At 40.5% G+C, this 24,063-nt stretch overlaps 1 protein-coding gene and 1 non-coding gene across 3 annotated transcripts; one reads left to right on the forward strand and one right to left on the reverse strand.

Moving 5' to 3' along the window:
• Nucleotides 1–270: 270 nt before the first annotated feature.
• Nucleotides 271–15,831, reverse strand: POLE4 (DNA polymerase epsilon 4, accessory subunit). Of its 2 annotated transcripts, XM_060027738.1 has the most exons (4): nt 15,572–15,830; nt 14,875–14,959; nt 14,160–14,201; nt 272–609 (listed from the first exon to the last, which is right to left on the reverse strand). In XM_060027738.1, exons 1-4 carry the CDS (start codon nt 15,779–15,781, stop codon nt 596–598), a joined length of 351 nt encoding a protein of 116 aa, XP_059883721.1. In that variant the 5' UTR covers nt 15,782–15,830; the 3' UTR covers nt 272–595. The 2 variants fall into 2 exon arrangements, with proteins under 2 accessions (XP_059883722.1, XP_059883721.1); XM_060027739.1 differs by lacking the exon at nt 14,160–14,201 and having other exon boundaries at nt 271–609; nt 15,572–15,831.
• Nucleotides 12,820–12,926, forward strand: LOC132435683 (U6 spliceosomal RNA). Its single transcript, XR_009521626.1, has one exon. It is a non-coding gene; the product is annotated as a U6 spliceosomal RNA (small nuclear RNA).
• Nucleotides 15,832–24,063: the final 8,232 nt, after the last annotated feature.

Raw genomic sequence — 24,063 nt, forward strand, 5'->3', positions numbered from 1 at the left:
TTAAATGGGTAAATTGTATGGTAGGTGAATTATATCTCAATAAAGCTACTGAAATATTTTAACTGGTTTTAAATCTAGGATCACATTTATTTGACCTCTGAAGACCTTAAGTGACATCCTATAAATTCTGGAGCCACACTCTGCTGATGTGCTAAAAAAATGAACAAATAAATGAAAGACTGGGGTTTACAATGGCTAGCAGGGAAGATCAGAAAAATCTGTGGCTAGGCATGGTGGCTCTCCAGTCATGACGCAAGAACAAAGGCAAGATGATAAAACACACTAGGCTGAGGTTGATCAGAAACTTTTATTTGGTCCTTATCATTTATTAAGCAACCTACAAAATCATTTTTGATATCTCTACCACAAGCAGCAGCAGCTGCATCCAGGCCAGAAATGGAAGACACAAGTAGTGGAAGACCTTATAAAGAAAAGCTAACCGGTGAGATCTCTGCTTATCCAGGCTTAGGTGAAGGCAGAACAGGAAAAGTGTGTAAGTCCAGTATTTCAAAGACTCTTCTTCAAAGCTGAGACCTGCAGAGGGCCTAGCTGAAGGATGCAGGTACAGGCTCACAAAACTGCCCAGGCTCAGCAATCAATCCAAAGTACCTAAAAACACAAAGAGCAATGTTGAAAGCAAGGTGCCTCAAGAGCTGGATGAATGTAGCAAACTGGGCAAAGTTAAGTGGCAGCTGCTTTGGTACTGGCAGTTCTTCTAAGACCAAAATGCTCATTTTGAGGAATATCCATCCAAAAGATCCTTGGGGAAGAACATGTCATTACAGAGGCTGGGCAGTTGGGTCTGGAGAGTTCAATTTAGATGTGGGAAAAGGGCTAAGAAATTGTGTTGGTTAATGAGCATCTGTGGAGACTACAACAAGGGGTGAGTGATACAAAATAAATAAGTTTTCTAAGCAGGGTGTATAATCTTTGAAAAAGTTCCAGGTCAAGATGGGAAACTGGGGACTTCCCTGGTGGCACAGTGGTTAAGAATCCTCCTGCCATTGTAGAGGACATGGGTTCGATACCTGGTCTGGGAAGATCCCACATGCCATGGAGCAAATAAGCCCGTGTGCCACAACTACTAAGCCTGCACTCTAGAACCTGAGAGCCACAACTACTGAGCCCATATGCTGCAACTACTGAAGCCCACATGCCAGATCCCACGCTCCGCAACAAGACAAGCCACCACCATGAGAAGCCTGCACACCACAACAAAGAGTAGCCTCCACTCGCCGCAACTAGAGAAAGCCTGCACGAAGCAATGAAGACCCAATGCAGCCAAAAATAAAATTTTTTTTAAACTTTAAAAAAAGATGGGAAACTGGACCCTCAAGTTTGTATGCCCTCCCATGCAAGATTCCACGTGAAAGGAAAAAAATCTTTTAACAGGTATATAAATCTACAACAAAGAGATTTGGTTGAAACAAAAAATTGACTGACAGAAATCTGACTGAAGTGTGTTTATAAATAGGGCAGAGGAAAATAAGCCTACAATAAACAGAGGGGGGTGCAGCAGAGGTGGGAACCCATCTAACTAGAAAACTCATGGGGAGGATCTAGACTGACACCAAAAATGACAGAAAGAGATGCAAGGCTAACATGGGTAATGACTCGAGGGTCTATATGAGAAACAGTTGACCACATCTCCTCACAACCCTCCCAGTGTGCAGCACTACCAGAAAACAAGCATTTAAACTAAATCTAACTTGAAAAAAAATCAGCAGGCTCTCTTCTAAAGAACTAAATGAATTATCTGGAGAACAAGTGGCTTCTGAAAATTCCAGCTTCCCACAGTCAAGTTTTCTGCAATTCTGGCCTTTGGAGGCCCCCAACATAACATCTGGTCCCACCCGCTACCCACACTAAAGTAAAACTGCAAGGCAATAACCACCCTCCATACACATACATACACAGGTTCCAAAGAGCTTTCTTATTCCCTCATTCTAAAATAGAATAAAAATTACATGGCATTTGAAGAAAGCCTATCCAGTAAAAGGAAAGATTTGAAAGAATAATTCAGGGAAAAGAACACGTAAGAAAAGAACAAAACAAAGCAAAAAAACTTCAAAATTTTTTTAATAGCCTCTGCTTTTGATAATGTCAAATTTCTGCTGATACCAACTGATAGAACTGATTAATCTATTTTTAAAAAGAAAATCCTTCAGGCATTAAATAGGCCTCAAGAAAAGGCAAACCCAAAATCTAGAGAAGGCAAAAACACAAAGAAAACCCAGCCTCCAAAACTGCTTTTACCTCAGGGGAATCTGCCAATCCAAAAGAGAGCTGAAAAACATTTGCGATTTTGGCTAAGCAAATGAAGGGTCAAATCTGAGAATCTGCCCAAGTGGAAAGGTTTGATAATTTCCCCCTTTCTAAAAGCTGGATTCCCAAAAGGCTACACCCTCAGAGTAAGGCTGAACTAGAATTAAATCAGTCCCCTCACAGACCTGCCATCACAGTTGATATCACCACAGTGATCAAGGAATCCTCAAGTCTTAGATTCAAAAAGGAGGTTCTGCACTGACACATGCCCGTAGGTGTCTTGCAGAAGCAAATGAAAATCTTTGAAGAAAGGTCTCATTATACTGGCCTCAAATAATTATCCAACAAATTATTTTTTCAAATATTAATACAATGACAAATATACCAAGATAGGGCTTCCCTGGTGGCGCAGTGGTTGAGAGTCTGCCTGCCAATGCAGGGGACACAGGTTCGTGCCCCAGTCCAGGAAGATCCCATATGCCGCGGAGCAGCTAGGCACGTGAGCCATGGCCACTGAGCCTACGCGTCTAGAGCCTGTGCTCCGCAACGGGAGAGGTCACAACAGTGAGAGGCCCGCGTACTGCAACAATATATATATATACACTAAGATAACTAAGCAAATAGAAAAAGACTATGAGACAGTACCAACAAAAACAATAGACAGAAAAGTAAATAAATAAGCCAGGCTTAAAAGGCTTTGGATATTAGATTGGACACAGATTATAAACAATTGTACATACTACATTTAGTGAAATAAAAGACAAGTTTCAAAACATCTGCAGCAAATACAAACTAACAAAATATATTTGAAAAATAACTAAATGGAATTCACAGAAAATGAAAAATACAAAAACAAGAACTGAAACTAATAAATCAACAGGAAAGTTTAAAGGAGACAAGACTACTGAACAGAGAATTAATAAAATGGAAGGTCAGAAAAATTACATATAATACATCATGGAGTGGCAAAATGATGGTTGACTTTTAGCATACATTTAATGTGAATCCCAGAGAGAAAGGAGAAAGAAAAACAGAAAGGAGAGACAAAGAGACTTCTCCAGGACAGATGAAAGACATCAATCCATAGATTTAAAAAGCCTAAGCACTTGCTGCCGCCACCAAGAAGCCTGTGTGTGAACACAGGTTATTATCCACAACCCCCTTCCGGGGAGCCTGTGCAGCCCGCCACTGCCAGGGTCCCGGGATGCAGGGACAACTCCCACGGAAGAACGCATGGCGCACCTCAGGCTGGTGCAACGTCACGCCGGCCTCTACCCCTGCAGACTCGCCCCACATTCCATTCCCCTCCCTCCCCCCAGCCTGAGTGAGCCAGAGCCCCCGATTCAGCGACTCCTTTAACCCCGTCCTGTCTGAGCGAAGAACAGATGCCCTCCAGTGACCTACACGCAGAGGCGGGGCCAAATCCAAAGCTGAGCCCCTGGGAGCTGTGAGAACAAAGAAGAGAAAGGGAAATATCTCCCAGCAGCCTCAGAAGCAGCGAAATAAAGCTCCACAATCAACTTGATGTACCCTGTATCTGTGGAATACATGAATAGACAACGAATCATAACCAAATTGAGGAGGTGGACTTTGAGAGCAAGATTTAAGATTTTTTCCCCTTTTCCTCTTTTTGTGAATGTGTATGTGTATGCTTCTGTGTGAGATATTGTCTGTATAGCTTTGCTTCCACCATTTGTCTTAGGGTTCTATCCGTCTGTTGTTTTTGTTTGTTTACTTTTAATTTTTTTTCCTTAATTATTTTTTTATTTTAATAACTTTATTATATTTTATCTTATTTTATTTTACTTTATGTTTCTTTCTTTTTTTCCTTCCTTCCCTCCTTCCTTCCTCCCTCCCTCCCTCTCTCCTTTCTTTCTTTCTCTCTTTCTTTCTATTTCTTCTCCCTTTTATTCTAAGTCATTTGGATGAAGGTTCTTGGTGCTGCAGCCAGGAGTCAGTGCTGTGCCTCTGAGGTGGGAGAGCCACCCTCAGGACACTGGTCCACAACAGACCTCCCAGCTCCACATAATAATGAACGGCGAAAATCTCCCAGAGATCTCCATCTCAACACCAGCACCCAGCTTCACTCAACGACCAGCAAGCTACAGTGCTGGACATCCTATGGCAAACAACTAGCAAGATAGGAACACAACCCCACCTATAGCAGAGAGGCTGCCTAAAATCATAATAAGTCCACAGACACCCCAAACACACCACCAGACGTGGACCTGCCCACCAGAAAGACAAGATCCAGCCTCATCACCAGAACACAGGCACTAGTCCCCTCCACCAGGAAGCCTTCACAACCCACTGAAACAAACTTAGCCACTGGGGACAGACACCAAACACAACGGGAACTACGAACCTGCAGCCTGCAAAAAGGAGACCCCAAACACAGTAAGATAAGCAAAATGAGAAGACAGAAAAACACACAGCAGATGAAGGAGCAAGATAAAAACCCACAAGGCCTAAAAAATGAAGAGGAAATAGGCAGTCTACCTGAAAAAGAATTCAGAATAATGATAGTAAAGATGATCCAAAATCTTGGAAACAGAATGGACAAAATGCAAGAAACATTTAACAAGGACCTAGAAGAACTAAAGATGAAACAAGCAATGATGAACAACACAATAAATGAAATTAAAAATACTCTAGAAGGGATCAATAGCAGAATAACTGAGGCAGAAGAACGGATAAGTAACCTGGAAGATAAAATAGTGGAAATAACTACTGCAGAGCAGAATAAAGAAAAAAGAATGAAAAGAACTGAGGACAGACTCAGAGACCTCTGGGACAACATTAAACACACCAACATTCGAATTATAGGGGTTCCAGAATAAGAAGAGAAAAAGAAAAGGACTGAGAAAATATTTCAAGAGATTACTGTTGACAACTTCCCTAATATGGGAAAGGAAATAGTTAATCAAGTCCAGAAAGCACAGAGAGTCCCATATAGGATAAATCCAAGGAGAAACATGCCAAGACACATATTAATCAAACTGTCAAAAATTAAATACAAAGAAAACAATTAAAAGCAGCAAGGGAAAAACAACAAATAACACACAAGGGAATCCCAATAAGGTTAACAGCTGATCTTTCAGCAGAAACTCTGCAAGCCAGAAGGGACTGGCAGGACATATTTAAAGTGATGATGGAGAAAAACCTGCAACCAAGATTACTCTACCCAGCAAAGATCTCATGCAGATTTGATGGAGAAATTAAAATCTTTACAGACAAGCAAAACCTGAGAGCGTTCAGCACCACCAAACCAGCTTTACAACAACGGCTAAAGGAACTTCTCTAGGCAAGAAACACAAGAGAAGGAAAAGACCTACAATGACGAACCCAAAACAATTAAGAAAATGGGAATAGGAACATACATATCGATAATTACCTTAAATGTTAATGGATTAAATGCTCCCACCAAAGACACAGATTGGCTGAATGGATACAAAAACAAGACCCATATATTTGCTGTCTACAAGAGACCCACTTCAGACCTAGAGATACATACAGACTGAAAGGGGATGGAAAAAGGTATTTCATGCTAATGAAAACCAAAAGAAAGCTGGAGTAGCAATTCTCATACCAGACAAAAGAGACTTTAAAATAAAGACTATTAGAAGAGACAAAGAAGGACACTATATAATGATCAAGGAATCGATCCAAGAAGAAGATATAACAATTGTAAATATTTATGCCCCAACATAGGAGCACCTCAATACATAAGGCAAATACTAACAGCCATAAAAGGGGAAATCGACAGTAACACATTCATACTAGGGGACTTTAACACCTCACTTTCACCAATGGACAGATCATCCAAAATGAAAATAAATAAGGAAACACAAGCTTTAAATGATACATTAAACAAGATGAACTTAATTGATATTTATAGGACATTCCATCCAAAAACAACAGAATACACATTTTTTTCAAGTGCTCATGGAACATTCTCCAGGATAGATCATATCTTGGATCACAAGTCAAGCCTTGGTAAATTTAAGAAAACTGAAACTGTTTCAAGTATCTTTTCCGACCACAACGTTATGAGACTAGATATCAATTACAGGAAAAGATCTGTAAAAAATACAAACACATGGAGGCTAAACAATACACTACTTAATAACGAAGTGATCACTGAAGACATCGAATAGGAAATCAAAAAATACCCAGAAACAAATGACAATGGAGACATAACAACCCAAAATCTATGGGATGCAGCAAAAGCAGTTCTAAGAGAGAAGTTTATAGCAATACAATCCTAACTTAAGAAACAGGAAACATCTCGAATAAACAACATAACCTTGCACCTAAAGCAATTAGGGTAAAGAAGAACAAAAAAAACCCAAAGTTAGCAGAAGGAAAGAAATCATAAAAATCAGATCAGAAATAAATGAAAAAGAAATGAAGGAAATGAGAGCAAATATCAATAAAATTAAAAGCTGGTTCTTCGAGAAGATAAACAAAATTGATAAACCATTAGTCAGACTCATCAAGAAAAAAAGGGAGAAGACTCAAATCAATAGAATTAGAAATGAAAAAGGAGAAGTAACAACTGACACTGCAGAAATACAAAAGATCATGAGAGATTACTACAAGCAACTCTATGCCAATAAAATGGACAATCTGGAAGAAATGGACAAATTCTTAGAAATGCACAACCTGCCAAGTCAGAATCAGGAAGAAATAGATAATATGAACAGACCAAACACAAGCACTGAAATTGAAACTGTGATTAAAAATCTTCCAACAAACAAAAGCCCAGGACCAAATGGCTTCACAGGCAAATTCTATCAAAAATTTAGAGAAGAGCTAACACCTATCCTTCTCAAATTCTTCCAAAATATAGCAGAGGTTTCCCAAACTCATTCTACGAGGCCACCATCACCCTGATACCAAAACCAGACAAGGATGTCACAAAGAAAGAAAATTACAGGCCAATATCACTGATGAACATAGATGCAAAAATCCTCAACAAAATACTAGCAAACAGAATCCAACAGCACATTAAAAGGATCATACACCATGATCAAGTGGGGTTTATTCCAGGAATGCAAGGATTCTTCAATATACGCAAACCAATCAACGTGATACACCATATTAACAAACTGAAGGAGAAACACCATATGATCATCTCAATAGATGCAGAGAAAGCTTTTGACAAAATTCAACACCCATTTATGATAAAAACCCTGCAGAAAGTACGCATAGAGGGAACTTTCCTCAACATAATAAAGGCCATATATGACAAACCCACAGCCAACACTGTTCTCAATGGTGAAAAACTGAAAGCATTTCCACTAAGCTCAGGAACAAGACAAGGTTGCCCACTCTCACCACTCTTATTCAACATAGTTTTGGAAGTTTTAGCCACAGCAATCAGAGAAGAAAAGGAAATAAAATGAATTCAAATCAGAAAAGAAGAAGTAAAGCTGTCACTGTTTTCAGATGACATGATACTATACATGGAGAATCCTAAGATGCTACCAGAAAACTACTAGAGCTAATCAATTAATTTGGTAAAGTAGCAGAATACAAAATTAATGCACGAAATCTCTGGCATTCCTATACACTAAGGATGAATAATCTGAAAGTGAAATCAAGAAAACACTCCCATTTACCATTGCAACAAAAAATAAAATATCTAGGATAAACCTAGTTAAGGAGACAAAAGACCTGTATGTAGAAAATTATAAGACACTGATGAAAGAAATTAAAGATGATACAAATAGATGGAGAGATATACCATGTTCGTGGATTGGAAGAATCAACATTGTGAAAATGACTCTACTACCCAAAGCAATCTACAGATTCAATGCAATCCCTATCAAACTATCACTCGTATTTTTCACAGAACTAGAACAAAAAATTTCACAATTTGTATGGAAACACAAAAGACCCCGAATAGCCAAAGCAATCTGGAGAATGAAAAACGGAGCTGGAGGAAACAGGCTCCCTGACCTCAGACTATACTACAAAGCTACAGTAATCAAGATAGTATGGTACTGGCACAAAAACAGAAAGATAAATCAATGGAACAGGATAGAAAGCCCAGAGATAAACCCAAGCACATATGGTCACCTTATCCTTGATAAAGGAGTCAGGAATGTACAGTGGAGAAAGGACAGCCTCTTCAATAAGTTGTGCTGGGAAAACTGGACAGCTACATGTAAAAGTATGAGATTAGATCACTCCCTAACACCGTATACAAAAATAAGCTCAAAATGGATTACAGACCTAAATGTAAGGCCAGAAACTATCAAACTCTTAGAGGAAAACATAGGCAGAATACTCTATGACATAAATCACAGCAAGATCCTTTTTGAGCCACCTCCTAGAGAAATGGAAATAAAAAAATAAAAATAAACAAATGGGACCTAATGAAACTTCACAGCTTTTGCACAGCAAAGGAAACCGTAAACAAGACCAAAAGACAACCCTCAGAATGGGAGAAAATATTTGCAAATGAAGCAACTGACAATGGATTAATCTCCAAAATTTATAAGCAGCTCATGCAGCCCAATAACAAAAAAACAAACAACTCAATCCAAAAATGGGCAGAAGACCTAAACAGACATTTCTCCAAAGAAGATATACAGACTGCCAACAAACACATGAAAGAATGCTCAACTTCATTAATCATTAGAGAAATGCAAATCAAAACTACAATGAGATATCATCTCACACCTGTGAGAATGGTCATCATCAAAAAATCTAGAAACAATAAATGCTGGAGAGGGTGTGGAGAAAAGGGAACCCTCTTGCACTGTTGGTGGGAATGTAAATTGATACAGCCACTGTGGAGAACAGTATGGAGGTTCCTCAAAAAACTAAAAATAGAACTACCATATGACCCAGCAATCCCACTACTGGGCATATACCCTGAGAAAACCATAATTCAAAAAGAGTCACGTACCAAAATGTTCATTGCAGCTCTACTTACAATAGTCCGGAGATGGAAACAACCTAAGTGCCCATCATCGGATGAATGGATAAAGAAGATGTGGCACATATATACAATGGAATATTACTCAGCCATGAAAAGAAACGAAATTGAGCTATTTGTAATGAGGTGGATAGACCTAGAGTCTGTCATACAGAGTGAAGTAAGTCAGAAAGAAAAAGACAAATACCGTATGCTAACACATATATATGGAATTTAAGAAAAAAAAAATGTCATGAAGAACCTAGCGGTAAGGCAGGAATAAAGACGCAGACCTCCTAGAGAACGGACTTGAGGTTATGGGGAGGGCAAAGGGTTAGCGGTGACAGGGCGAGAGAGAGTCATGGACATATACACACTAACAAACGTAGTAAGGTAGATAGCTAGTGGGAAGCAGCCGCATGGCACAGGGATATTGGCTCGGTGCTTTGTGACAGCCTGGAGGGGTGGGATAGGGAGGGTGGGACGGAGGGAGACGCAAGAGGGAAGACATATGGGAACATATGTTTATGTATGACTGATTCACTCTGTTATAAAGCAGAAACTAACACACCATTGTAAAGCAATTATACCCCAATAAAGATGTTTAAAAAAAAAAAATAATGACCTTAAATGTCAATGGACTAAATGCTCCAATCATAAGCATAGGGTGGCTGACTGGATGAAAAAACAATACCTATCTATTATGCTGCTTACAAGAGACCCACCTCAAAGCTTCAGACATACACAGACTGAAAGTGTGGGGATGGAAAAAGATATTTCATGCAAACGGAAATAACAAGCAAGCTGGGGTAGCAATAGTCCTCTCAGACAAAATAGCCTTTAAAACAAAGTCTATAACAAAAGACAAAGAAGGGCATTATATAATGATAAAGGGATCAATACAAAGATAGGATGTAACATTCAATAACATATGCACCTAACACAGGAGTACCTAGTACATAAAGCAAACAGTAACAGACATAAAGGGAGAAATTGAGAGTAATACAATAGTAGTAGGGGACTTTGACACCCCACTTACATCAATGGACAGATCATCCAGATACAAAGTCAATAAGGAAACTGTGGTCATAAATGACATATTAGACCAGTTAACTTAAAAGATACCTACAGGATATTCCACCCAAAAACAACAGAATACACATTCTTTTCAAATGCACAAAGAATGTTCTCCAGGACAGATCACATGCCAGTTAACTAAACAAGTCTCAACAAATTTAAGAGGGTAGAAATTATATCAAGCATTTTTTCCCACCACAATGGTGTGAAACCAGAAATCAATCACAGGATGAAAAATGGGGAAAATACAAACATGCGGAGACTAAACATATGCTACTAAAAAACCAATGGGTCACTGAAGAAATCCAAGAGAAAATCAGAAACTACCTCAAGACAAATAAAAATGGAAACACAATTTTCCAAAATCTATGGGATGCAGCAAAAGCAGTTCTAAGAGAAAAGTTTGGAGCAACAGAGGCCTACCTTGAGAAATGAGAAAAATCTCAAACAACGTAACCTACCACCTAAAAGAATTAGAAGAAAAAGGACAAAGCCGAAAGTCAGCAGAACAAAGGTAACAATAAAGATCAGAGAGGAAAAAAATGAAACAGAGAAACATAAAACGATAGAAAGTCAATGAAACCAAGAGCTGGTTTTTTGAAAAGATAAACAAAATTGAAGTCTTCAGTCAACTCATCAAGAAAACATGAGGATCCAAATAAACAAAATAAGAGATACAAAAAAATCATAAGAGGCTACTACCAACAGTTATATGCCAACAAATTGGGCAATCCAGAAGAAAGGGATACATTTCTAGAAACAGACAACATTCCAAGACTGAATGAGAAAGAAATAGATAATCTGAACAGCTGGACCACCAGTAGTGAAACTGAACTATTAATCAAAAAACACCCAGCAAACAAAACTCCAGGACCAGATGGCTTCACAGAGAAGTTCTACCAAACATATAAAGAAGAGCTAGTACCTATCCTTCTCAAACTATTCCAAAAACCTGGAGGATGAAACACTCCCAAATTCATCCTACAGTAAGACCACCATTACCCTGATACCAAAACCAGACAAAGAAACTACAAACAAAAAAATTACAGGCCAATTATCACTGATGAATATAAATGCAAACACCCTCAACAAAATACTAGCAAACCAAATCCAATAATATATTTAAAAAGGATCATACAACATGATCAAGTAGAATTTATTCCAGGGATGCAAGGATAATTCAATATTCACAAATCAATCAATGTGATACACCACATTAACAAAAGGAAAGACAAAAACCACATGACCATCTTAATAGACGCAGAAAAAACATTTAACAAAATCCTACACCCTTTTATGATAAAAACACTCATCAATGTTGTTCCTACCAGACTGACAAAAAATCAAACCCTGATAATACCAAGTGTTGGTGAGAATGAGGAACAATGGGAACTGTCATACACTGCTGATAGAGATGTGAATCAGGTATACAAGATGTTTGGCAGTATCCAAAAAAGATATACATATTCTATGCCATACTCATTTCATAAGGAAAGGCTTAAAAAAGAATATATATATACACATACATATTTGCATTAAAATACCCAGAAGATTACACAAGAGACTAATAACTGCTACGTGAAGGGAGGGGACCTATATAAGGGATTAAAGGACAGAGAGGGTAGAGGAAGACTGTTCACAATACCGTTTTTCAACTTCTACACTCAACCTATATAGCATGGAAGATCTAATTATGATAAGGAGGTATGTTTTCAGCCTTGACACAAAGTGAGAGCTAGAAGTGAGCTAAAAATGGGAAAGGAAGGAATAAGAGAACTAACAGTCATACCTTACAAAGTGAGGAGCCAACAAAAAAAAACATATTTTAGTATGTTATATAAATTGTAAAGGTAACAAAGGAACTAAAAATAATGATAAAACTACAAAAAATGAGAAAGGAGGGAAGGGACGGAGAGGGTAGTATAGGTTAGCCAAACCTTCGTTTATCATAGCAGGAAGTCAAAACATAAGATCTACAGTTGATAAATGAACAACAAAGCATATTATTCAGAAATATAAGAAACCATCTGAAAAGCTAAAAACAGAAATAATAAAAGGATGAGGGCCATTTCATTATAAGTCGTTAGGTAACTATTTCACTTTTAAACAGGAATATATACTGACTCAATTAAAAAGAAAAAAAATTTCACTTAGAACATACACATCTAAGGACATAAGAACATTTATTTTACCAGGTACAAAATAATATAATACTGACTAAATCCAAGGGGGCTAAAATGACCAAAATTCAGATCTACTAATGTAGAATAGAGCAGAGGGATTCAACCACTCAGATTATTGAATCCAAAGATGAAAATGAACACACCCACCACTCATTAAATGGCCATTTATTAAAAATCCAAGCCAAGCACTATGCATGGTATAGGCTAAAGTGGAAAACTTTGTTAAGTTCTCTCCACTTCTATTCCTAGCACCCTCCAATTTATCATCCTGGCACCAGAAGTTGGCAGTTTTATGTCTTTAAACAGAAATTTGATCCCATTGCTCATCTCTTTGAAAAGATGGTAATTAAAAATAAACAGGTAGGAGTGCTCACTTCAGCAGTACACTTACTAAAATTGTAACGATACAGGGAAGGTTAGCATGGTCCCTGTGCAAGGATGACACACAAATTCATGAAGTATTCCATGTTTAAAAATAAAAATAAACAGGGGCTTCCCTGGTGGCACAGTGATTGAGAGTCCGCCTGCCGATGCAGGGAACGCGGGTGCGTGCCCCGGTCCGGGAAGATCCCACATGCCGCGGAGCGGCTAGGCCCGTGAGCCATGGCCGCTGAGCCTGCGCGTCCGGAGCCTGTGCTCCGCAACAGGAGAGGCCACAACAGTGAGGGTCCCGCGTAACGCAAAAAAAAAAAAAAAAAAAAACAGGTAGAGTTAGGCTCCAAACATTTTTGATTGAGGAACTGATAGGATGTCAGTCACAAGAAATTGTCTGCCTTAGGTAGGCAGCTAACAAGTTATTTTTAAGAGAAATGAGTAATCAGAAAAGAGACTTAAAAAAGATCTACAAATTAAGAGAATACTCAATAATCTAGGCTCAAAGTTAGCCATGGGAATATATCTTAAAAGACATTTAAAAGAATATATCAACAGGGCCAGGGGCCTAGGTTGATTACAGATGCAGAACAAAGGAGTAAAAATAGTGAAATAAATAATTCAAGAAAAGATTTCTGAAAGTAATGAGGCTTCAGGGAGATAGTTGAGAACATCCTGGTGTGATAAAGGTGAGAATGAACTGAAGGTGCACGGCTTTCGCAAAGCTCTTCAATCAGAATATATGTAGGGAATAGTAAGCTGATCAGATTTAGGAATTAAGTAGGAGAGAGAGCTCTAAGAGAAGTTAGTTAAAATGAGGTATCTCAAATATTTTCTATTTCAATGACAAGATTTAGTTAGTATACAAGAATTAATCTAAAATTCCTAAGAACAAATAGATACAGGCCAGAATAGAATCTCACTGCGGCAAAATAATCACTTTACACAGACTGCTGAAGAAGAAAAAAGAACAAGAAGCAACCCTTTAAATGTTGGCAATCATTTCTGATCCCTAGCATTATGATGAGGGGTAAGATTTATATCTAAGAATGGAGATCAAAGTAAGAATCAAACTTCTGAATCCACCTAACTACACTGGGGTCTTTATAGTCCCTTCCATTTTTTTATGGTTAAGCAGTTTTCAGGAAGAAGTTCTAACTACCCAAGGGAATTTGAATTAGAATTTGTTTTTCCTATCTTAATAGGAAATGGGGAGAAAATTATTCCTACATGAACAAGGAAGAACCAGGCCATCGGTTTTATAAGGTTTTGAAGTCAGATGGTTAGCATGGGAAAGACAGGTGGAAATGATTACCCCGTGATAGAGAACTCACCTTCCAGGAAAGCAAATTCATCCACAGCTTCTATTGCATTATCTGAAACACAAGGTAAAGGGACACCTGACTAACTCCGGTTATTTGGGCATCAACCTCTTACAAAAGCACAACCCACAGTGAAGGGCATGAGGCTTTATGCAAATTAGGGCATTTATAAAATTTGTCCCTTGCTATCTTGAGATCCATATCTACTCCACCACCAAATCTTACGTATCAGCTGTCTCTCTGAGAGTAAGAAAATAAGAAAAGCCTGGTTAAATACTGCTCACCGAGGGGAACATCTTTGCTCTGAAAGTCATCATAGAAGTGTTGCCTATACAGAAGGGAAAGCGAGATTATGGTATATGAAAGCTTACAGATGTTCTAGGGTTACCAGCTAAAAAGTAGAGTCAGAAATCAAACCTCTACTTTCTAGGTGAATAAAAAAGTCAAGCCTGGTACAATATGGCAGAAGGTATAAAGGGGTCTAGTTAGCTTTGGCAACATCTAGACTCCTTCGGTTCTCTGTCCCAGCACCTCTCCAGCCACCCAAAGCAGATTTTCAAAAGGTAGGGTTTTCTGGCACTGTGGCAGCCCAAGAGAAAACATCGTAGGAAGAGACCTGTGGCACCGCTCATCTTACAGTGATGCCGTCTTAAACAGTGTAAGGGAAAACCTCAACCAGCCCTCTCTTGTCTGCCCCCAGATCCAAGATACCAAAGTGACACTCTACCCAAATCTCTCCTCTGAAGGGTTTTCCTCTTCCCCTGTTGAGCACAACAGTAGGCATCTTTTGCAATGGTTTCCACAAACAGTTCCTGTGAAGAAAAGCAGAAAAAAAATTTTTAAAACAATAAAAGTTATAATAAACCAAAATTGAAAAAACAAAACAACCAAGCAGAGTTGTATGGATGAATTCTAGTACAATTCTTGTGTGTGCTTCTGTTGGCGGTGGGGGAACGGACAGGGGTGAAAGAGAGGTTCTCAGGGAAGCTGAAGGTTCTCCTGGACTTCATAAAAGTCTAGTCCCCTTCTCCCTCCTGCAGTCACCCATGACACATCCGTCCCTCCCTCACTTGTAGATCCACCACACTCATTTACTTGAGGTTCCTACAAGTTCAGTGTTAGACTGGAGATGCAAATTAAAGTCGTGTTCAGGCCCTCAAGAAGAGGTAAGTATGTTAGCAAACCAGTACAACCACTTTACGCGACGCTTTTTCCGTCCTCCCTTCCTATGCTCACACCTCAGAATCCGGCCCCAGAACCTCTCTCACCTCCCGGTGCTCAGCACACCCCGCCCCACATCCTCTTCTGGCTCCCCGCGTTCCCCAAACCTGGACCAAAGGCTCGCTAAGCCCCGCCCTTCGGAAAGGCCCCGAGCCCCGCCCCTCGCCAGGCACCCCCGCCACCCCATTGTGCCCCGGCCGCACCGCGGCTCGTGCCAGAATGAAGATGGCTTCCTGTCCTGCGAGCGTCACGTCGGGGTCCGCCTTCACCAAGGCCTTCACTCGCGCCAGAGGCAGCCTCGAGAGACGAGCCCCGGGCGCACTCGTCGGGGCATGGGGCTGCGGAGCCGCTGCGTCCCCACCAGTGCCCTCCTCCTCCTGGAAAGCCCCGTTTCCAGTCGCCACAGCCGCCATCCACGCCCCGAGCCTGCTGCGCGCGCAGCCGCCGACTGTGTGCACACAAGCGGTGCCGGCCCCCTCCTCGCGCGCGCTGGAAGCCACGCCCCCTACGGGCGCGTGACTCCGCCCCTCACGCGGCGGGGCGCCAGACTTTTTGCCGCTCGCAGCGCCTCTGAGGGCCTGGTGGCCTGTCTTGCCGTCACAGATGACTCTGACGCGCCATCCTGCCTAGTTGAGCCCTCTTTTGAGAAATTTGATTGTAAAAGTAAACACAGCAGTAATAGAAATATATACAGGAGAAACTTGAACAAGTTTACGTGCTACTGGAAGAGACAGTAAAGTAGAGCAATAAAAACGTAGGAGGGGGCTTCCCTGGTGGCGCTAGTGGTTGAGAATCTGCCTGCCAATGCAGGGGATACGGGTTCGAGCCCGGGTCTGGGAAGATCCCACATGCTGCGGAGCAACTGGGCCCGTTGAGCCACAACTACTGAGCCTGCGCGTCTGGATCGTGTGCTCTGCCACAAAAGAGGCCGCGACAGTGAGAGGCCCGCGCACCGCGATGAAGAGTGGCCCCCACTCGCCGCAACTACAGAAAGCTCTTGCACAGCAAACGAAGACCCAACACAGCCAAAAATAAATTAATTAATTAACTTTTTTTAAATGTAGGAGGGAAAAGAAACAAGTTATGGACATCATTTCAACAATTCTTCCCTCTTTCTCGTGACAAAACCTCATCTATATCAGTTAGGGTCCAATTAAGAGAAAGAAACCGCACAGGGTTTGAGCAGGGAAAGTAATTTGAACAAGAAAGTTTAATATAAAAGTTCCTACCTTTAATAGGGAATTGACTATTAAGGGGCAAAGAAAAGTCTAAAGAATAGAGGAATTGCATGTATGTTCCCGGGGCTGGGGTAGAAAACCCAAGGATGGAATGAACATGGGAGAGCACCCCCTCCCAGCAGAGCTGAGATCAAGATCTTGTTGCAGAGGGCCAGCCACGACTCACTGAAGTGTCCGCTGGCAAGACTCATGGGCAATTCACTTTCCTGGGGTGCTTTGGAAAGATGCCTAAGGAGAGGTGCTGCACACTGGTGGCCACTGTGCACTACAAAAACCTGCTCCCAAAACACACTGGGACCAGGAAATGCCCCTTTTTGTCCTCTAGTGCTCTCTACTGATACAGCATAACATCCTAACATCATAATCATCGGGCTGAGGAGAAACGTTCTGACATCACCAGCAAGCAATGAAGATGGACCTGGAGCTAAGACACAATAGGCTGATAGCAGCACACCACACCCGGTTAAATCGAATCCTATGCCTATACTACAGTGACACCCATGCAGCTGTATGTGGATAGAGACAACAACAGAAAACGTCAACAACAAAAACCAAACCAACAACAAAAAAAACCAAGTCTTACCAGTCTTGTCCTCAGTCTCAAGTGAAAATGAAGGGAACCAACAACCCCACCACATTCTGCTCACTTGCCTACTCACCAGATGATTATTTGACACCTTCTCCTCAATCCACTTGGCTCTCTCTGGTGATGATATCGGTTGCTATTTCACAGAGAAAATAGAAGCACTGAGAATGGAGCTTCCGCCAGCTCTCATCACTATGCCTATACACCTAACAGTACCTACACCCAGGTGCTCTGCCTTCCCACCTGCCACTGGACTGAAATGTCATTGCTCCTCTCCAAAGCCATCCCCTCCACGTTTGTCCATTAGATTCCTAACCCTTCTTACCTTCTCAAGGAAATCACTCTGGCATCTCTTTTCTCTCTCTTGCTTTTGCTCCCTTGCTGTCTTTCTCTCCCTCTGCTGAACCATTCCTATCAGCATACATCTTTTTTTTTTTTTTTTTTAGAACTTTGTATATACCCCTTTATTAGCTTCTGGAATGGATGTTGCTGGGGAGAACTGTTAGAGGAGCTTGATTTTTTTTTTTTGCCTTATAGAAGAAAAAATGTAGAAAGTACATTACATGTATTACATTACATGTAATGTTATGTAATATATATTTTACATACTGTTGTACATATATGCATGTACACATATACATTAACACGTGGGTTTTGATATGTATGCATCAATTTTTGTTTTACTATTGTGTGTTTTTTCAGTATACAGATTTACTTCATCATTTAAGGAATAATTTTTGTTTTTATGATAGGGTTTTTTGTGGGGTTTGGGGGGGTTTTAAATTTTATTTATTTATTTATTTTATTTATTTGGTTGTGCCAGGTCTTAGTTGCAGCATGTGAACCCTTAGTTGCAACATGTATGCAGGATCTAGTTCCCCGAACAGGGATAGAACCCGGGCCCCCTGCATTGGGAGCGTGGAGTCCTAACCACTGCGCCACCAGGGAAGTCCCTATGGTGTTTTTAATGGTTGAATATCTTTTCAGGGATACTAGTTATCCCCAAGTTAGATCATCTTTGTCCTCCATGTTGATTGCCTTGTAATTGTTTTGATTTTGTTCTTTTTTCATTCATTGTGGTTACGTTAAGCCTTTGTTTCATGTCAGTAATTCATTTTATACCTGTGTTTATCTGCTTTCTTATGTTTCTAATTTACTTATCAGTTTTATAATAATGGCATCTCGGCTCTTAATTTGCTTCCATAGCTATATAAACAGCAATTTAGTCTCATTCTGTTTTTTCATCATTTGCCATCTAGGTTCTTGTTTTAAGTCTTATTAAAATTTTAAATCACATGAAGCACTTGTGGGCAATTTTCCTATTGCACAGAGCATGTTTTCTTCCAGATGGGATTCTTCAACTGTCTTTTGTACACCACCTTCCATTCTTTTAATATTTTACTTTAGCATATTTGTACATTAGCCATACTCTTTTGTTATTTTTAAAAATGTTGCCTGTACTTAATGGGAGAAGTTCTAGTTAGTCTTCTACTTGCTTGATATAACATAAATGAATTTTCCATGACTCCTTATAATCTGCTTGTCCTTTTTGAGTAGTGGTGGGTCCAGTATTTTTTTTAATTTACATCTTTATTGGAGTATAATTGCTTTACATTGTTGTGTTAGTTGCTGCTGTATAACAAAGTGAATCAGCTGTACATATACATATATCCCCATATCCCCTCCCTCTTGCATCTCCCTCCAACCCTCCCTATCCCACCCCTCTAGGTGGTCACAAAGCACTGAGCTGATCTCCCTGTGCTATGCAGCTGCTTCCCCTAGCTATCTACCTTACGTTTGGTAGTGTATATGTGTCCATGCCACTCTCTCACTTCTTCCCAGCTTACCCTTCCCCCTCCCCATGTCTTCAAGTCCATTCTCTAGTAGGTCTGCGTCTTTATTCCTGTCCTGCTCCTAGGTTCTTCAGAACCATTTTTTTTTAAGATTCCATATATATGTGTCAGCATACGGTATTTGTTTTTCACTTTCTGACTTACTTCACTCTGTATGACAGACTCTAGGTCCATCCACCTCACTACAAATAACTCAATTTCGTTCCATTTTATGGCTGAGTAATATTCCATTGTATATATGTGCCACACCTTCTTTATCCGTTCATCTGTCGATGGACACTTAGATTGCTTCCATTTCCTGGCTATTGTAAATAGAGCTGCAATGAACATTGTGGTACATGACTCTTTTCGAATTATGGTTTTCTCAGGGTATATGCCCAGAAGTGGGATTGCTGGGTCGTATGGTAGTTCTATTTATAGTTTTTTAAGGAACATCCAAACTGTTCTCCATAGTGGCTGTATCAGTTTACATTCCCGCCAACAGTTCAAGAGTGTTCCCTTTTCTCCACACCCTCAACAACATTTATTGTTTGTAGATTTTTTGATGATGGCCATTCTGACTGGGGTGAGGTGCTACCTCATTGTAGTTTTGATTTGCATTTCTCTAATGATTAGTGATGTTGAGCATCCTTTCATGTGTTTGTTGGCAGTCTGTATATCTTCTTTGGAGAAATGTCTATTTAGGTCTTCTGCTCATTTTTGGATTGGATTGTTTGGTTTTTTGATATTGAGTTGCATGAGCTGTTTGTATATTTTGGAGATTAATTCTTTGTCAGTTGCTTCATTTGCAAATATTTTCTCCCATTCTGAGGGTTGTCTTTTGGTCTTGTTTATGGTTTCCTTTGCTGTGCAAAAGCTTTGAAGTTTCATTAGGTCCCATTTGTTTACTTTTGTTTTTATTTCCATTTCTCTAGGAAGTGGGTCAGAAAGGGTCTTGCTGTGATTTATGTCATAGAGTGTTCTGCCTATGTTTTCCTCTAAGAGTTTTGTAGTGTCTGGCTTTACATTTAAGTCTTTAATCCATTTTGAGTTTATTTTTGTGTATGGTGTTAGGGCAGCATACATCTTCACAAAAAATTCGCTCTTGACTCTACACACTCCTGCAGCTTCTGCTTCATTACTTTATTTTTATTTTGAAAACATTTTTAAAATTTTTATTTATTTATTTTTAATTTTGGCTGTGTTGGGTCTTCTTGCTGTGTGCAGGCTTTCTCTAATTGCAGCGAGTGGGAGTTACTCTTCATTGTGGTGTGCGGGCTTCTCATCGCGGTGGCTTATCTTGTTGCGGAGCATGGGCTCTAGGCATGTGGGCTTCAGTAGTTGTGGCACATGGGCTCAGTAGTTGTGGCACACAGGCTTAGTTGCTCCACGGCATGTGGGATCTTCCTGGACCAGGGCTTAAACCTGTGTCCGCTGCATTGGCAGGTGGATTCTTAACCACTGTGCCACCAGGGAAGTCCCTTCTGCCTCATTTCTTTGCTCTTAATTGCAACAAAAGTCTTTTGCAAACTTATCTATATTCATTGTCTCCAATTTTTCCCTTTTTACTCCCTTTTGCACTTATTCCAGTGAGGTATTTATCACCACCAGTCCACTGAGGCTGCATTTTCAAGATCACCAATGACCGGGCCACCCCTGATGTGCAGGAACTCGGAAAGATATTTTTTAAGGGCTCTTGTCTATCTAAACAATTTGATTTTAAAATGTATTTCAAAATTTATGGGCCCATGTGAAGTGTTGATATTTAATCAATGAAGATTTAGAATCATCAATAGAGGTATTTACATATTTGTTCATTGTATTAAGACTGCACATGAAGACTCTTCATAGAGTCCAGGCACCAATTATTCCTGTTCAGGTGCAGGAAACATCTTTTTATGCTCTTTTGGCTTATGTTACATCTCTCACAGTGAGAAAAAGGCAGCAACACAATAGCGATAGTAATTGCTCACAATGCCAGAGCTCTTTGAAACCTGTTTGTATTGAAACAGTATGGTTTTGGGTTTGGGTTTTTTGTTTGTTTTTTGTGCCTCTTCAGTCCTCTAATCCCATGTATTTAATTCTGGTTGTATCATTACTCATGACACTGCAACATGGATCATGGCATCTGTGCATACTCTCTCAAAGGGTGTCTCTGTGCTTCATTGATGATGACCAAAAAATGCAAGCCTTACCAAGCCTTGTATGCATGAAAGTATGAATGATAATCAATTTTCTGATTATGTTAAATTTTCTGCTTGAAATTTTATAATGTTAGCATAGAACAACACATCTTCAAACCACATATTCTCTTGAATTCTTTAGGCTGTAATCACTGCATTTTTAAAATGTAATCATTTTTAGTGTTGCCTGCAGTTCTGCTTCCAAACACTACCATCAACAGGGAGGAGAGGTAAGGAGACATGAATAGAGCAAGAAAAACAGTCCTGGTAAAACAAGAAATGTTTATTCCTTGTTGGGCATAGCTTAAGACTGACCTGGGAAAGCACACTATCACCATACCATTTGGAGGCAAGAGAGGACATTGGTTGGAAGAGCCTGTTGGCATTGCAACGCAATAGTCTTAAAAGCCTTCAGAGGAGGTATGCACATCCACCCCAGGAGGACTTTCTGATGTATGGTACAAAGCTTGAGGAGGGCAGGGGATGACAACCCACAGTGGCAAAGGGGTATACAGGGTAAAGAATGCCTGCCACCGTCCCACACCTTTGAGTGCTCTAAATCAGAGATGACACTATGGTTGGAACACAGATGGGTGACAGCTGAGGTATGGGCCCACACATGCAGCTCAAGTCTGAGTAGTGGCAGTGGATCATTAGTAGCCCAGTGCCCTGTGTCTGATGTGAGAGTCACCCTAAATCAGTGTGTCAGTTCCATTCTGGTGACTCAATCTCACACAATTCCATATCAGCCAGTAGGAGCAATTTAGTTGCCAGGCTGCCCTCCCAGACCAGGGCCCAACCAAGAGTCCTCAGAGGACCCTATTGGCACAAATCTTGGGGTTTCTCAAGACAACAGGTCAACCCTACAAGTGGAGTAGAGGTTGAGAGAGTGCCCCCACAGTGAAAGAAACCAAGGATTGGGGTCCACACATGTTCCTGTCTAAAGACAGGGGCTGTCATTTGTCCCCAACCCCTGGGGTCTACCATGACTAAGTGAGCCCTACTAGAAGAGGAGATCAGATAACCCCATTTATATTTTTCCACTTGCATTGTTGCCCAAGCTTTCTCTCCAGGGATCCTCATTTTTGTTCAAGACTTGACCTTACCCTTGATCACTTTAAGGCCCAGATATAAAATTCCTCATTGTGGGGTTTCCCTGGTGGCGCAGTGGTTGAGAGTCCACCTGCCGATGCAGGGGACATGGGTTCGTGCCCCAGTCCAGGAAGATCCACATGCCGCGGAGCGGCTGGGCCCATGAGCCATGGCCGCTGAGCCTGCACGTCCGAGCCTGTGCTCCGCAATGGGAGAGGCCACAACAGTGAGAGGCCCGTGTACCGCAAAAAAGAATAAAAATTTAAAAAAATTCCTCATTGTGAAGAATTAATTTTTATAGTCTTTGGAGATACCCAATGATTCATTAGGAAGTTTGTTTTTTCCAAATATGCTATAGAGTCACAGAATTTCCAAGCTTGAAGGGATTTGAGACATTCATAAAATCATAGACAGTCAGATCTGGAGGAGCTTTAGGGTCATTCAGATCAATTCTTTGTTTCTGAATTCCCTCTTTCTAAGACTCCTTTCTTGGTTTCCATAGCATCCAATACCCTAGTTTCCCTCCTATCTTTCTAGTCACTCTTTCTCAGTCTCCTTTGCAGGCTACTTTTTCCAGAGGTAAACCTTCATACTCTTCTGCTCACTCTAGATCCCTAAGTGAGCTCATCCAGGCCCATGGCTTTAAATACCATCTATATGCTAATGATTCCCAAATTTATATTTCCAGCCCCACTCTCTCCAAGAAGTTTCAAGCTCATATATCCAACTGTCTATTCCTTGCCACTAGTATATCTCTCAAACGTCTCAAACTTGAAATGCTTAAAAATGGACTCTAGAGTTTACCTTTCACACATATCAATGAGTTCCTCCCTTAGTATTCCAATCAAAGGAAATGACTCCACAGTCCATGTAGATACCAAAGCCTGAAACCCCAGAATCCTTATTCTTACTTACTTTCTTTTCCCTCAGTCTCACATCCAGTCTGTTAATAAATTCTTTCCATTCTTCCCACCTTCTTTCAAGTACATCTATTTCGCTTAATCTCCAATAACATTCTTATCCAAGCCATCATCATCTATATCTCCTCTGGACCACTCCAGTAGTGTTCTAACTGTTTTTCCCTGTTCCAATATCACCTCAATCCATGCTCTGTATAGCAACTGGAGGATTCTTTCAAGGTGTGAATTTAAATCTTAAATCATCCAATGATTCCCACTTACCCACAATAAATTCCAAACTCATTACTGCTTCAGATGGCTCTGTCACCTCTAACCTCATCTCATACAGCCCCTCTTGCTCACTGTGCTCCAGTATTGCTGGCCTATCATTGCCTTGAACACACCAAGCTTTTTCTACCCGCAGGGACTTCACATACTAAGACCTCTTCCTGGAATATTCTTCTACTAATTTCTTCTTTAGGTCATAGCTTGTCATGGTTTTAAACACATCTACAAATTCTTGGGCTTTAACCTATCAAAAGGTCGAATCTGATTTTCCCTCCCCTTGCTTCCAATGAATAAAATGCTGCAGAAGTGACCCTGTTTAAAGTGACTCTTGACCTCTAAAACTAGGTCAAAAAAGGTGATACAGCTTCCAACTTGGTTCTCTCTCGGGAGACTCACCCTTGGAACCCAGCCACCATGAAAGGAGCCACATGGAGAGGCCACATGCATGTGTCTTAGCTGACCGCCCAGTTCAGGTCCCTAGCAACAGCCAGCATCAACTACTAGACATGTAAATGAGGAAGATTTCAGATGAGTCCAGTCCCCATCCTCCACGCTGCCCCAGTTGATGCTAGGTAGA

This window comes from Delphinus delphis, chromosome 12, assembly GCF_949987515.2.
Source record: "Delphinus delphis chromosome 12, mDelDel1.2, whole genome shotgun sequence".
NCBI lineage: Eukaryota > Metazoa > Chordata > Mammalia > Artiodactyla > Delphinidae > Delphinus > Delphinus delphis.